A 13,827-nucleotide genomic window follows, 5' to 3' on the forward strand; every position below is an offset into this window, starting at 1 on the left:
CTGAGCTGTGAACCAAAAAATTTAATTCCGCGAAAATTTCTTCCCTTAAGGTATTTGAAGTCCTTTAGAATCAATTTGGGCTTCAAATTTTATATCTTGATGACGATTGATAAGAAATGAATTTTTTTTATTGTTTTATTTGCTTTTAAGGTCGTTTCTTTTATTCATTTCCCCCTAAAGTTATCTGTTCATTTGGTTCCGCTAGGAAGTATTTTTTTTTATTGTCACGTGATTTAACCTTTTTCATCAACGTTTTCAATTTTACTGTCAATAATATATTTCCCAAATCCTGTAATTAATCTTCTTTCATTTTTTCTAGATAAAAATATTAAAAGTGATCTTAAAAATTGAGAGACAAGATAAAAGATATTCATAATGGAACAATTTTGCAAAAGTTGCATCAATCTAAGGCATGGTTTACATTTAGCAAGAAGAACTTTCAAACCGACCACACAAAGTAATATTTTCTAATTTAATTCTATTTTTATTGTTCGAGAACAATCTTCTAAATCTTCTAATCTTCTAAAAAAAACTTTATCATTTTTATAATCGGGAAAGATATGACATTTTCTTTTTAAAGTTAACCAAATTTTGAATGCGTTCAATCACTTTTCCCAACTCTAACTTTTTCATTTTTTTCAGGACCACTATTACTCCCCACATACAGTCAACTTCGTTCCTACTCAATCAAAGACAGAACCTCAGAACGTAAATATAGACATGGAAAACTGGTAAGAACCGTTTGCTTTATTTTCGTTTTCCAATCGTGAAGTAATTTTAAAAGCAGATTAGGGAATAAGTATAGATCTCATCGGAGTTTTTAATTTTTCTTAAAAAAGTGATGCATTGTGGGATTGTTTCAGGAGTATTACAATAAAATTCCCTCGAGGAAAAAGAGATTTCTATTGTAATACTCCCGAAACAATCCCACAATGCATCGCTTTTTTAGAAAAATAAAAACGGACGCTTCCGAGAAAATTCTAGTCATCACTAGACTAGAGCCTGCTTTTGGCTAAACTTTGCTTTTTGATAATTTTTGATGACGCTGAGTCCAGTGAAGTAGACTAGGAGCATTTGGCGAGGTCGCCATTTTGAGAAAAAATGTTAAAAATCTAAATAGTAATAAAACTACATGGCGTTGAGAGATATAATAAAAAATGAGAAACATCAATAACAGATTTGCAATCCCTTATTCTCAAATAAAAGCATTGCTTTTACCTTCCAAAAACAACTAAAATCTGGCGGACTGTTTTACAGTCCGCCTAGGCAAAAGCATATTACCATATACTACCGGGCCACTTAATCGCGCCATCCAGTCTATATAAATATAAAAAGCTTTAAGTGGACCCCGGGCTAGTCTATCATTAGTTCTTAAGGGTTTCATTTTCATGTAAGTGTTCCCGTTTCATATCAGACACATGTTTCATATCAGGACAGTGTCTTCCTATTGTTATATTTTGAGATGATATAAGCAAAAAAATGTTTTTCTCTTCCTCTTTCTGGCCAACCTTGCTCCACATCCGTGTCAATATCAAAAAGCTTGTAAATTAAAATTGATGAGTAAGCAAACGATATCACTCTTATTTAAAAACAAAACCTTTAAGTGAAGTACAAATAAATAACAATAGAATAATCATGATATGGAGTGTTGAGTAGATGGATTTTACTTGTGATAACTATTTATGAAAATGATTTTCTCACCTTTTCATTCATTAGATTGTAGAGCATGTGGAAGATCCAACATTGTACCCATTCTTTCTGATGATCTTCTCTGGTACCGATCAAGTCGTTCTTGATGCTTATCTCCATGAAGTTAAAAAAGCTGCCAAAATGGTCGACGTCAATCTTACCAAAAGGTCAGGGCTTTTGCGAATGTTTGAAGCGAAAATTGACTAAATTTTGACAAAAAATTTGCAGTCGCTTGATTTTTTGATTTTTAGCTCAGACATGCATCCATCAACACGCCTTCGATTAAAAAATCTATGAAATCTTGACAATGTCGGTACTCAGCTTTTCAATTTAGGAATAAGTGATAATGTAACCCTGCTAAAGCTTTTCGTTCTTTAGCGTATTCATGATATGCACCATTACAATGTCTTCTGGCATTATACCATGGACCTAACAGCTGATTGGTTGTAAGTGACGTCAAATCAGTCAGTACATCGCTTTCAACCAATCAGCTGTTGGGTCCATAGAAGACATTGTAATGGTACATATCATGAATGATACACTTTTTCGAGATTAATACAATGATTTTTTTGACATCAAGCAGCATCAAGAATATTGTTTTTTCCATGGTATCAGTATACTTCATAGCATTTATTATGGTTTTGTTGTAGTTTCAACTTACCAGCAATCGAAGAGACGCACAAAGCAAAACGCGAGGGGAAAGGACTAGTATCAGAAGTTGTATACCATCTTAAACAATATCAACGTGTGGTCGAGGTGAGAATCTACAAATCTTTTCGGAAACCAAATCAAATTTTCATCGATTCTCCAATCCTTTGCCAAATTTAAATGACTTGCCAAAAGTTTCTTTTTTTTAAATGAATTAACGTAGTGTTTTCTAGCGTCAACATTATACAATCTCTTACAGTCTTACAGTCTTTTTAACTCGAACTTGAATGACTCTAATGACTCCTTAACTCGAACAAGTTTCCCCGTTCCTTTAGTTAACAATACCTTATAAACCTTACTCCATAACTCAAAATTTCCTTGACTCGAAAAAATTTGCGTTCCCCGTACAGGTTCCCAGTTATGGAGACTTCACTGTAATAGTAAAGGTATTTTTTGGACCTACCTTGGAGGTCCTATAAATTAACCCGTGTTCGTCCGTCCGTCCGTCCGTCCGTCCGTCCGTCCGTCTGTTACCAGCTTTTCTCAGGATTGGCTCATTAGTTTTTTCTGATTTTTGGGCACAATGATGCAAAATGGCAATGCCCAAAATGTGACGGAGCCCGATTTTCGGAAAAAAAATTTTTCTGGCCGAAAATGCCGGATATATCCCGGAAAAACTGGTTTTTTGGCACTTTCTCGAGATTTTATCATTAGTTTTTTCTGATTTTTTGCTCAAAGATGCGTATTAGCAATGCCCAAAACATGGTCGAGTCCGATTCTTGAGAAAAAATTTTTTCCGGCCGGAAATATGCCGGAAATCGCCGTTTTTCTGGATTTTCATTGGGCTTTTTCCTTATAGTTGGTTGTTTTTTCATTTAAAAACATTATTAATAGCAATGCCCACCATCAAGCATGTTTTAATTTTCAATAAAATTGATTTTTGAAGCCGGAAGTATTTCTTGAATTTCTCGAGCTGTACTTTATATTTTTTAATGAAATTTTGCACACTGATTCAAAATGACAATACCTAAAATGTGACGGAGCCCGATTTTCGAAAAACATTTTTTTCCGGCCGAAAATGCCGGAAATATCCCGAAAAACTGTTTTTTTGGCATTTTCTCGAGATTTTATCATTAGTATTTTCTGATTTTTTGCTCAAAGATGCGTATTAACAATGCCCAAAATATGGCCGAGTCCGATTTTTGCCGGAAATTGCCGTTTTTCTGGATTTTCATTGGACTTTTTCCTTATAATTGGTTGTTTTTTCTTTCAAAAACATTATTAATAGCAATGCCCACCATCAAGTATGTTTCAATTTTCAATAAAATTGATTTTTGAAGCCGGAACTATTAAAAAATCGCCGGAACAACCTGATTTCGCCGGAAAGACAGTATTTCTTGAATTTTTCGAGCTGTACTTTATATTTTTTTATGAAATTTTTCACACTGATGCAAAATGACAATACCTAAAATGTGACGGAGCTTGATTTTCAAAAAATATTTTTTTCCGGCCGAAAATGCCGGAAATATGCCGGAAAAACCGGTTTTTGACATTTTCTCTAATTTTCATCCTTAATTTTCTCTGATTTTTTGCACAATGATGCGTATTCGCAATGCTCAAAAAATGACCGAGCCGGAAATTTCCGTTTTTGCAGATTTTCGTTGGATTTTTTCGTTTTATGTCTTTGTTTTTTTCAAACAAAAACATTATTTATAAGAATGTCCACGATTAAGCATGGTTCAATTTTCAATAAAACTGATTTTGATTTCGGTACAGGAACTTTCTAAAAATCGCCAGAACAGCCGAGAATCGCCGGATTTCATTAATTTCTCGAGTTGTTCTTGTTCTTTATTTTTTCATATTTTGACCAGTTATGTCCTATGTGTTTCATTGTTTCAATGTTCATTGATTAGTTTGATAACCAGGTAGGTCCATAAAAGTATCACTTGTTTATCTCAGATCCAGGAATTGACTGGCGAAAAATCAGACATCTTTTTGGACTACATACAAGAATCGATGCCTGCTGGAGTCAAAATCGATATCAGTCTAGTGAGTACTTCTGTTAACTGTATTAACTGTGAGATTACAACATTTTTATAGGAAAGAAAGCTCTGACGAACCATTATTTGAGAAAAGCACACCGCGGCGAATCTAAAATAGTAACAAATCTGCACAAAGTTATTCATTTGTACGACTTACTACAATCTCATCCTCCTTTGCGTTAATTACTCTTGCGCGTTGATTACTTATAATATCAAAAGAAAGGTAACAGTTTTCACGGTTTTCCAATCTTCGAAATTAACTGTGGGATTGGAAATCTCTTCCAAATTTAAGTTGAAATAAAATGACGTGTGCGACGTGGATCGCTATTGGTCCATCTAGGGGTACATCTAGTGTTTTGGCGACGGTCTTGCTTCTTATTCCCATAAATCAGGAAAATTGAAAATTTTAAGATTCTTCGTTAATGGTCAATCAATCAACAACCATAACTTTCTAAGGGTTCGCTCCGCATTCTTTATTTTGGTCATATCTGGTCCGCATTCTTTAGTTTGGTCATATCTGGTCCGCATTTTTTATTTTGCTCATAAATATCTGTCCAATAACCGATCCTTAACTTCCTTCGAGTTCTATTTGACACGTCTCTTCTTCTTTTTTATAGAAACGTTGGGAAAAATTGGTGGAACCCAATCACATTATGTTTAGAGAAGAAAACTAACTTTATGAAATATTTCTTTATAAATAGAAGATTGTATTTTTAACCCGATTGATATTTTTTAGTTAGTAATATTCTGATTTCTATTCTGGTTGTTTATCTTGCATTATTTCCCGAGTGGTATAGTGATGTTTAATTTCGTTTCGTTCTTGACTGAAGTGTTATCCTCACGCTTTCAGAAATGGGATCGATAGAAAAGGAGAGAAAAAGCACAATCACTAATTGTGAGTAAATTTTACCTTTAGGGCAATTCTGCACCTCCAAACATTCCTATTCCTGAAAAACGCCCCTTTAATGCTTCTTTCCACTCGTGCTTTTTGGTCTGTCCTTCATAATTCTATATTTTTGTTTTTTCAGTGAAATTAAAAGTACAAATACAAGAAATTAAGGAAAATAATATTGTTGAAAGTTTTATTGTGAAAGAAATGTCAACTGCTCCGAACAGCAGTGAAAGACAAAAATGTTGGACAGCTAGGGATGCTTACTTCCAATGCTTACAAGAGAATGGAGAAAATAAAGAAAAATGCACGGCTGTATTACCTGGTTTCGAGGAACATTGCCCGAAAAGATGGGTCAAATATTTCATGGGACAGAGGAGAAAAGAGAAATTAAGAGAACAGTTAGAAAAACAAGGTGCTGTATACGCAGACGGGAAAAAGAGTTGAGATTTTTTATTCTGGTAGGATTGTTTTTTGGAGTGTGGAAACACCTTTGATTGGCTGTTAGGGCGAGTGAGATTAGACGATGGAATCACTTGTAAAGCTCGCCCTAGGAGAAAATTTAGATTGCTCTGAAGTGACCATTGTATATTATTTTGAATCAGTTTTTATAATTTTTTGAAATATATTTACAAAATTAATTAATATTCGAGGCTCGAATTAGAGAGAGTTGACTGTAATGGGTTATGTTTTTTTAATTCAAACAAGCCCATAATTCAAATGTCGAAAGGGACCACTTGTTACTTAAGCTCGGAAAATGAATGCAAATTCCCAGCTATTTACCAACACCCACCCCCCCCCCCCAAAATGCAATATCGAGTTTATTTATGTGTGTTTTTCTGCGACGGAGGCGGTAAGGTTCTAATTCGTTTAAATCCTGACTGGCTGAGAATGACGGTAAATCAGCACTCTTACCGTCCTCGATTTTGCGGGTCAAAACTGCGGTCTATTCCAAATCGCTTCAGTCACTTTACCGTCCTCAAGAGTGCAAATACATAAACTCGCTAATGTTCAGTAAACGGTGGCACAGCCGAGGGCACTGAATATTGCATTTGGAGGAAGGGAGTATCGTTTTTCTAAATTTCTAAAGTAACTTCCAGTGTTTTTCTCAAACAATTCTGTCCATGATTGTACCTCCTCCACTTGATAGATACCGTTTATCGTTTCGTTTCAGAAATCAAATTAATAAATGGGTAAATGAATGAATATTTTCAAATGAATGAATGAATATATTTTCAAAACTAATAACACAACACAGATTATTAGGGAGATATCATGAGACCATTTTTGGATGCTTGACTAAAAGAAATATGATTGATTGTCACTGTCACATATCAGCTCAAGAATTTGACCAGGTATACATTCTTCATTATATTTTCCACCATTGTATCACTCTTTGTTGGCTTTACAATCACAAGCCTCTGGATTAAATTAAGAATACTACATCAGAAGATTTCGTTAAAAGTCAAGCATAAATTTTACTAAAACACGGTGGTTCAAGGCGAGATAATATTGTGAAGTAAAATGTTGTATTTTTAACTGAAACGTACTTCTCATTATTTAGGATCGAGACCAGTTAATTCAATATGCGCAAAAGGTGAGCACGTGACAGCTTTTTTACTATCCGTATTTTCTAAGGTCGATTTCTGAAAGTATTGTTGCCTTTTTGTAAAACGTATCATATTTACAATCTCTAGGTGTCAAATTTATATGGTTCAACTTCCGAGTCCTAGCGATTTGGGAGTTTTCTCGTACTAACGTGCACATCACTGACCTTTATATATCCCTGGATATATCCGCCATCTTTGATCGGAGTTTTTTTTTAGAATTGGTACCCGAGAAGAAGCAATTGCAATGTTAAAGATTAACGTCTAGGGGCGCTACATCTTCAAAAGTATTCGAGGGAAAGTAGATCTAACGCTCTCGACGCATTTACACCGCTATCGAGTAGTGCCGACATTAGGGTACCACTTTTCAAAAAACTTCGATCAAAGATTTTGCTTGGCCGGGATTGAGAAACTTGCAGGGATGTATAAAGGTCAGAATTCATTTCACGCATTATTTTTTCTGGAATTCATTGTTTTTTGATATTTTTAATGATTCAAGGCAGGAGTTGAAGGAATCATAGCAGTATGTGAGTTCTCCTCTGATGTTCAACCTGTCTTGGATCTTGCTCAAAAGTGAGTAATGATCATTGTTTTCCCAACCTCTTCCCCAGTCCTTTAAGTCGTTTTTTTATGATTGTAATAGCGCTCACGAAAGGCTTGTATCACGTCTATCATTAAAATCGAATAATGGTGCAAGTGATTCTGGGTACGAGATTGTATGCTATACCGTAAGTTGTTCTAATGTCGACATCCTTCTTATAATTTCGACTCCCTTTTTTAGAAATAAGAATAATTTGAAGGTCGGAATTGCAGATGGAAACTATTTTTCTTTGCTTAGCGATCAGTGAGGAAAAAATCTTTTGTCTATCAGTGATCCCGACCTTCCTATTTACCCCATCCCATCAGAATTAAGAGGGATGTTGACATTAGACCAACTTACGGTATTATTCTTGTGAGAAACATTGGTAACACTGATTTTTCCCAATCTCGTTCCCAGGGTGATATGTCTGTCGTTCGTCGACGATTTTTCCTGGCTTTAGGGCTATTATTTTTATCTCTAATACAGAAGCTTAACTCATTAAGGCCAAAGATTTTAAAGAACATTTTTAGTTTCGGTGGTTATCAAAGGGTTCTTGGATGGATAAACTTTGCAATAAAGCTCAAAATATATTGATCATATTTGGTTTTTTAAAGTTTTTCAGAATTTAAAATTTCAGTACTTAAGTGTCAAGTCTAATGATAAAATACTACGTTCCGGAAGTTTAATAAGAGCATTTAAAGATTATCCGCGGTGTTTAAAATTTTGCAGGGAATTTCCCTTTTTCAATATTGTGGTTCTACAATCATAGTCGTTATATTTGAGAAAAAAGGGAAATCCACGGGGAAGTTTTGAAACCACAATCGATTTGTAAGTGCTCTAAAGTAGGTTGGAAGGGTAGAGTTTTAAAACTGAGTTTTAACATGAGACGTCAGACTTGCCGGACCAATAAGGCTCATAATATAGCCTGGAGCTCTATAAACCCAAATTGAAATATTCGATTAAATTTGAGAGATGGCCCAAAATCGACTTTCTCGCCCGAACTCCAAATTTCGAAAAACGAGGAAATAAGCTTAATTCTCAATTGATTTCAACCATGATTGTAGTAATATCTTTCTTTTGTACACGATTTCTCCCTCTGCAGGTACAAAGATTTTATTCATCCCTGTATTGGCATCCATCCTGTACAGGTATTTCATTTATCTATTGTTACATTAAGACCGGTCTCCACTTGCGCGCGCTTCGATCGCACTTTTTCGAGCAAAGCTTCCACGCTATTGGACAAAAGAAAAATGAAATAACTTTATTGGCGCAATCTGACGTAACGGGTGAAAAAAGTTGAAATATGTTCAACTTTTTTTTCGAGCGCGCGCTAGATTTTTATGACGTAATCTTTTTTTCCAAGCAAAAAGGATTGAAGCCAAAAGGGGCAGTTACAGCGTGCGCAAGTGGAGACCAGCCTTTACACTGACACAAACTCGCTAATTCTTAATTCCTTGTGAATCCATTAATGTCAGCGTGATATTCAGGGGACGGAGACTTCGGCTCTCCAATTCACTCGGTGTAGCCTATAGGTCAAAAATTTAAAAAAGAATCTAAGTTCGGTAAAAAAACTGGGAGGGTTGAACTATTTGAAAAATGATTTTTATTCTCAACGACTAGTTGACACAAAGAATCCCAAAGTCTTCTTTAGCCTTGATCACTGCTTCTACTCCTCTTCTTCTTTCAGTGGGGTAACAAAACTGCAACTTTAAAGGTTTGACATAATTCTTACTTATTAATTTTTATTATTTCTGCGTTGTGTGCTCTACAGGAACTAAAAATTTCAGAACAGACCAAATTTCAGAATGGACCATACAAACAGGCCGCTTGAGCAAACTTTTCTGTCCAACAATATTTTTATCAACGTGTTAGATTCAACTGAACAATGAATTTCATTGTTCTTAAATAGTTGAGTATTGTTTTAATGATTTAATGCTAAATCTTAGTAAGTAAATCAGTTTGTGACCACACAGTCTAGGGCACTCCGAAGCTTCCTTTTCTCTAGCTATCTATATCAAAGTTAGTGGAGGGCGCTCCTTATGTCCCTGGATTTCCCCACTAAACCAAGGTATTCTCGTAAAAGGTAAAAACATACATCACGCTCTTCCAAGTCTTTTACTATTTTTACAGGAATTGGAAGAAGTTCATCCGTTGATTGAGGAATATAAATCACGTTTGGTTGGCATTGGTGAGGTGATAAACAATGTTAAATCGTCCTTAGATTTCATAAGGAGCTTTTTGTTACCAAAAGTTTAAAACTTTGACCGAGGTCCAGATTTTCAAACAGATCTTTTTATGCTTTAACTAGTAAGGGTCAGCGCACTCCGCCCACATGTCCAGAGAAATAAACTTTTTGGCCTGGAGGTCCTTAATAAACCGTTGTATGTCGGTTCGTGCGTTATTAGCTTTTCTGGAGTTTATCTTATTCGACGATTTCTCTGATTATTTTTGCAAAAAGTGCTTGTTTTTTATCCTTTTACTTGTGTGAGTTTTGGAATCACCTCTATGAAACAAAACAAATTTCCAGATCCAGTATAGCGTAGCCAAGAGGGGTGCAAAATTTGTGTAGGAAAGATTTTTATGACATTCTAATCATCTATTCATAATGTAAAAAGATAATTAGAGTATCATAAAAATCTACTCTCTTACACAAATTTTGCGCCCCTCTTGTCTACGCTACTGTGATTACTGTAGGACTGACAATATTGTATGCTACCATTTTGACTGTAGGTTGGTCTTGATTTTACACCACGTTATATCACGTGTAAAGAAGATAAAGAAGAACAAAGAAATGTCTTCCGAAAACAGGTACTCGCATAATCTCTCTATTTTAAATCTTTCTGTAATTCGAAATGAAATATTTATCCCCTCAGCTGAATGGTCGTTTGAAATGATCTTCATAACTTGAAGATGGAGATCGAATTAGAGAAAGTTAAGAGATACTAGCTAAAAGCATTCCCTGAGTTTAACTTATTAGTTTAATCAAGGACACTTGTATAGCTATACAAGTGTCCTTGGTTTAATCATCTTTAAATATTGAGGTAACTTTTTGGAAAAGCTTTGGTGACAGTTGGGACGCCAAGCTACCTCCTTTCCCTCCTGCTTAGCTACCCTTATCCTGAGAGTTCATGGTTTAACACTCGTCATCATTGCTTGAGTAGCCGGGGTCATTTTGGACTACATAGTGGGCAACACCCCTCCAACCCCCACCTGAAAAAGGTCACCCCCACCTACATAGGGTTACCCCCACCTGAAATCTCATATCAGCCCAACCCCCACCTTTTTCAGCAACCCCCACCTAAATTTGTAAAAATCTTCGAACCCACACCTGAAAATTCAGTTTATCCTTTTTTCCTTTAGGAAACATATGTCATAGGTAATGGATATAAAGAGATGTGCTTTGTTTGAACACTCACTCATTAAAATTAGTCATTTGTTTATATTTTTATCTAGTATAGTATGTGGAAAGTTGAAAAAGACAAAAAAGTACAAAATCAAACGAAGTTAGATACAGAAAACTTGACAACCCCCACCTGAAAAATGTTACCCCCACCTGAAATTTCTCATCAACCCAACCCCCACCTATTTTTAAAAATCTGAAAATCCTCAACCCCCCCCCCCAGAATCCAGGGGGGGTGCCCACTATGGACTACTTGAAATAAATTCTAAAAATCTGATGTCTTTAGTTTTCCCTTCTTTTAGCTTTAATATATATTACTTTATGATTGATTGCGTAATATTGAATGTTTTTCTTACACTTTCAGATTGGTATTGCTAAACAGTTCAACATCCCTGTGTAAGGATCAGGAAACAGCCAGGTTAAGTAGCGGTAGATAACTCGCGGAGAAGGATATCAATAGATCAACCTTCCTCCGTCAATGGGCTCTTCCAGAAAAAAATTGAGGGGTGGAGGGTATAACATTTTTTGGAAATTTACCCCCCGGACATTGTCACTTTTGACCCCCGGACAACAGATCTAACCCCCTGGACATTAATAATTACCCCTAAACAGAGCAGTTTTGTCCCCCCAAACAAGGCAAATTTTGTAGATTTTCACTACCCCCGGACAATATATTCAACAATATATCCTCCACATCTCAAATTTTCTGGAAGAGCCCAATGCGAACTTTCTTCTGGTACTTATCCTCATATATACATCGAAATAATTTTTTCGTTCGGTCTTTTCCTTTAGTAGACATTTTGAATTGATACTCTTTTTCTCGGTCATCTATCATGGACAAAATAATGGCCAAAAGTGTTTTTTTAATATTTTCTACAGGATTTGGGACTCTATAATACGGTGATACGGGAGTGGTGGAGTTCTCAAAAGGGGACTGGAGAGATAGAGAGGGAGAGAGCGAGGTACCTGGCATTCCTTATCATAATTTAGTCCTCTATAGATAAACTTCATAAGAAACTTTTAGAGGTTATTGGAGGATGACCAAAAACCTAGAATATAACTAAGCTACCAGTCTTTCACTCAGGCGAAAATAAAAAAATGTAGTGTTTCCGGAAACCGTCCGGTTGAAAAAAACATTTCTGACCCGGCCGCAGACTTGATACATTAGTATTCAGGGCTTACTTCAAACTGTTTGTACATAAAAATTATCTTTAAAGTTCTTTTTCAATGATCTCAAGTTACCAAAAATAGCAAAAAAAAATTCCGGACGTCCGCATGAGAGCTTTTTCCCTTCATCCGCATTCCGGAAACACTGCATTTTTTTTATTTTTCGCCTTACTTTGAAATATTTTTATCATGCGGTCGATGTTGCAGCTTCTTTTCACTCAGTACACCAAACTGATCTAACGGTTCTCTTATCTTTTTCAGAAATGTTCATTCGCGATCAGCTGGACGACCTGTTATTGATATTCTGATGGAGGAAGGTAGAGTGATTTAGACAAATATTTTGTATGCCTTTATCCCTTAGATTCATCATTTTGATTTTAGTAGGCTTGTATCTTAACCCTTAGTGCGCGCTTTTTTTTTGAAAAAGTTTTTGAAACTCAAAACTTTAAAGTGCCATAAAAGCTTGTAGCTTTTGATTTAGAAGATGGTTTTGGTACCATTGGAAAGCTAATTTTATACTTTTTCTAAAAGCATACGGTTTATGCCCCTTATACGCATATACGCGTCCCTCGTGGTCTAAGGGCTAGTATAGTAGCAATTCTTTCATGCAAGACATGCTACAAACCATTTTTTCTTTAACGTAGAGGCTTCATTAAAGCTTCAATATAGTAAGGGTCGAACATTTAGGATCCGTGACATCTTTCATGCGATGCGACCAAACCTGGTCCATTATAAAGAATGAAGTATTTAAAGAGTTTTTCGCGAGGGGGTTTTCTTCTGAGGTATTGGCTTAAAATCTTGATGGTTTGTTTTTGTCTTTGTCAAATTGAGCCTCGTGTTCTAAAAAATTCTTATAAAATAGCTTTCGTGTATGTAACCACCCATTTTATTTTTTATAGGGGCTGACAAAGTCGTTCTCCATGCTTTTGATGGGAATGTGAAAGTTGCCATGCGTGGTGTGGAAGCTGGATACTATTTTTCGGTACCACCCTCAATTATCAGATCAGAACAGGTTTGTATTAGAGAATAAGATTCTAAGACTCTAACTTAAATAGCCAACTTTCTATGTGATCTTCTTTGGATTCGAAGAACGTCATTGAAGGTAACATTTACTTACATAGTATTTTTTAACAAAAAAAAGAATATTTTTCTCCCTTGCGTGCTGCGCCATAGATTTATAAAGCCCGAAGGGCTAGATGTCGTGCTTTAAGCCATCCACAGACAAAAACAGTGAATATCGGAAAAAATATGGTTGCTATTGTTTTCGAAAACCCGCGAAGCTTCTGATTGGTAAAGTGCTGAAATTCTATTGTAATGTCACGTAACCTAGGTAGGATTTCCTACCTAACCACGGCACACTTTTCAGCAAAAGTGCGCCATCGAGCCCTTTGGGCTTTATAAATCTAAGGGCTGTACGAGTACACATTTTGAGAAATTATTTGTTATTCTGCTTTTTCAGCATAGAGGTGCGCTTCCTTTTTATACGATGAAAAAGAATATCTTTAAGAGACTGCAGCAGAAAGTCTTCAAAAAGAAGGCAGGTTCGAAGCTTTGCTTGAAATGAATTGATTAAAAAAATACACAGGCTTCAAAATTAAAGTTTGAAGACAAACCACGCTTTTACTCGAAATTTATATGTGCTTGTTACATGAGATTTATTTCTGATTGGTTCGAATTTATTGACACTGATAAAATTATCAGCGGTAAGTTGTAGAGCAAGTAACACGGGACTAAAATCACGTAAACTTTTTTCGAGTAGTTTTGACTGCACTGATATAATTTTACCCGTGTATTGTGTTGTAAGC

General features: G+C 35.6%; 2 protein-coding genes across 2 annotated transcripts in view; both read left to right on the plus strand.

Annotated features, from left to right (window-relative positions):
- Positions 1 to 322: 322 nt before the first annotated feature.
- LOC136805299 (small ribosomal subunit protein uS10m-like) lies at positions 323 to 5,141 on the plus strand. The gene is made up of 6 exons (XM_067061881.1): positions 323 to 457; positions 643 to 731; positions 1,717 to 1,856; positions 2,340 to 2,445; positions 4,297 to 4,386; positions 4,997 to 5,141. Exons 1-6 carry the CDS (start codon positions 376 to 378, stop codon positions 5,051 to 5,053), a joined length of 564 nt encoding a protein of 187 aa, XP_066917982.1. The 5' UTR covers positions 323 to 375; the 3' UTR covers positions 5,054 to 5,141.
- Positions 5,142 to 6,441: 1,300 nt separating this feature from the next.
- The window catches only part of LOC136805306 (putative deoxyribonuclease TATDN3), a 44,011-nt gene continuing 36,625 nt past the window's right edge, over positions 6,442 to 13,827 (plus strand). The window contains exons 1-10 of the mRNA XM_067061891.1: positions 6,442 to 6,623; positions 6,833 to 6,865; positions 7,375 to 7,448; positions 8,558 to 8,603; positions 9,143 to 9,169; positions 9,586 to 9,648; positions 10,186 to 10,263; positions 11,220 to 11,251; positions 12,284 to 12,339; positions 12,922 to 13,034. Of these exons, the coding sequence (XP_066917992.1) occupies positions 6,492 to 6,623; positions 6,833 to 6,865; positions 7,375 to 7,448; positions 8,558 to 8,603; positions 9,143 to 9,169; positions 9,586 to 9,648; positions 10,186 to 10,263; positions 11,220 to 11,251; positions 12,284 to 12,339; positions 12,922 to 13,034 (654 nt within the window). The 5' untranslated portion in view covers positions 6,442 to 6,491. The remainder of the gene's footprint in view (positions 6,624 to 6,832; positions 6,866 to 7,374; positions 7,449 to 8,557; positions 8,604 to 9,142; positions 9,170 to 9,585; positions 9,649 to 10,185; positions 10,264 to 11,219; positions 11,252 to 12,283; positions 12,340 to 12,921; positions 13,035 to 13,827) is intronic.

This window comes from Clytia hemisphaerica, unplaced genomic scaffold, assembly GCF_902728285.1.
Source record: "Clytia hemisphaerica strain Z4C2 unplaced genomic scaffold, Clytia hemisphaerica genome assembly, whole genome shotgun sequence".
NCBI classification, from domain to species: Eukaryota; Metazoa; Cnidaria; class Hydrozoa; order Leptothecata; family Clytiidae; genus Clytia; species Clytia hemisphaerica.

Excerpts from the sequence above, each read along its gene's own strand:
- LOC136805299 (XM_067061881.1), top strand. The coding sequence starts at position 376 with ATGGAACAATTTTGCAAAAGTTGCATCAATCTAAGGCATGGTTTACAT. Across the intron at positions 458-642 it reads TTTCAAACCGACCACACAAA|GACCACTATTACTCCCCACA; the intron begins GTAATATTTTCT and ends CATTTTTTTCAG. Across the intron at positions 732-1,716 it reads AATATAGACATGGAAAACTG|ATTGTAGAGCATGTGGAAGA; the intron begins GTAAGAACCGTT and ends TTCATTCATTAG.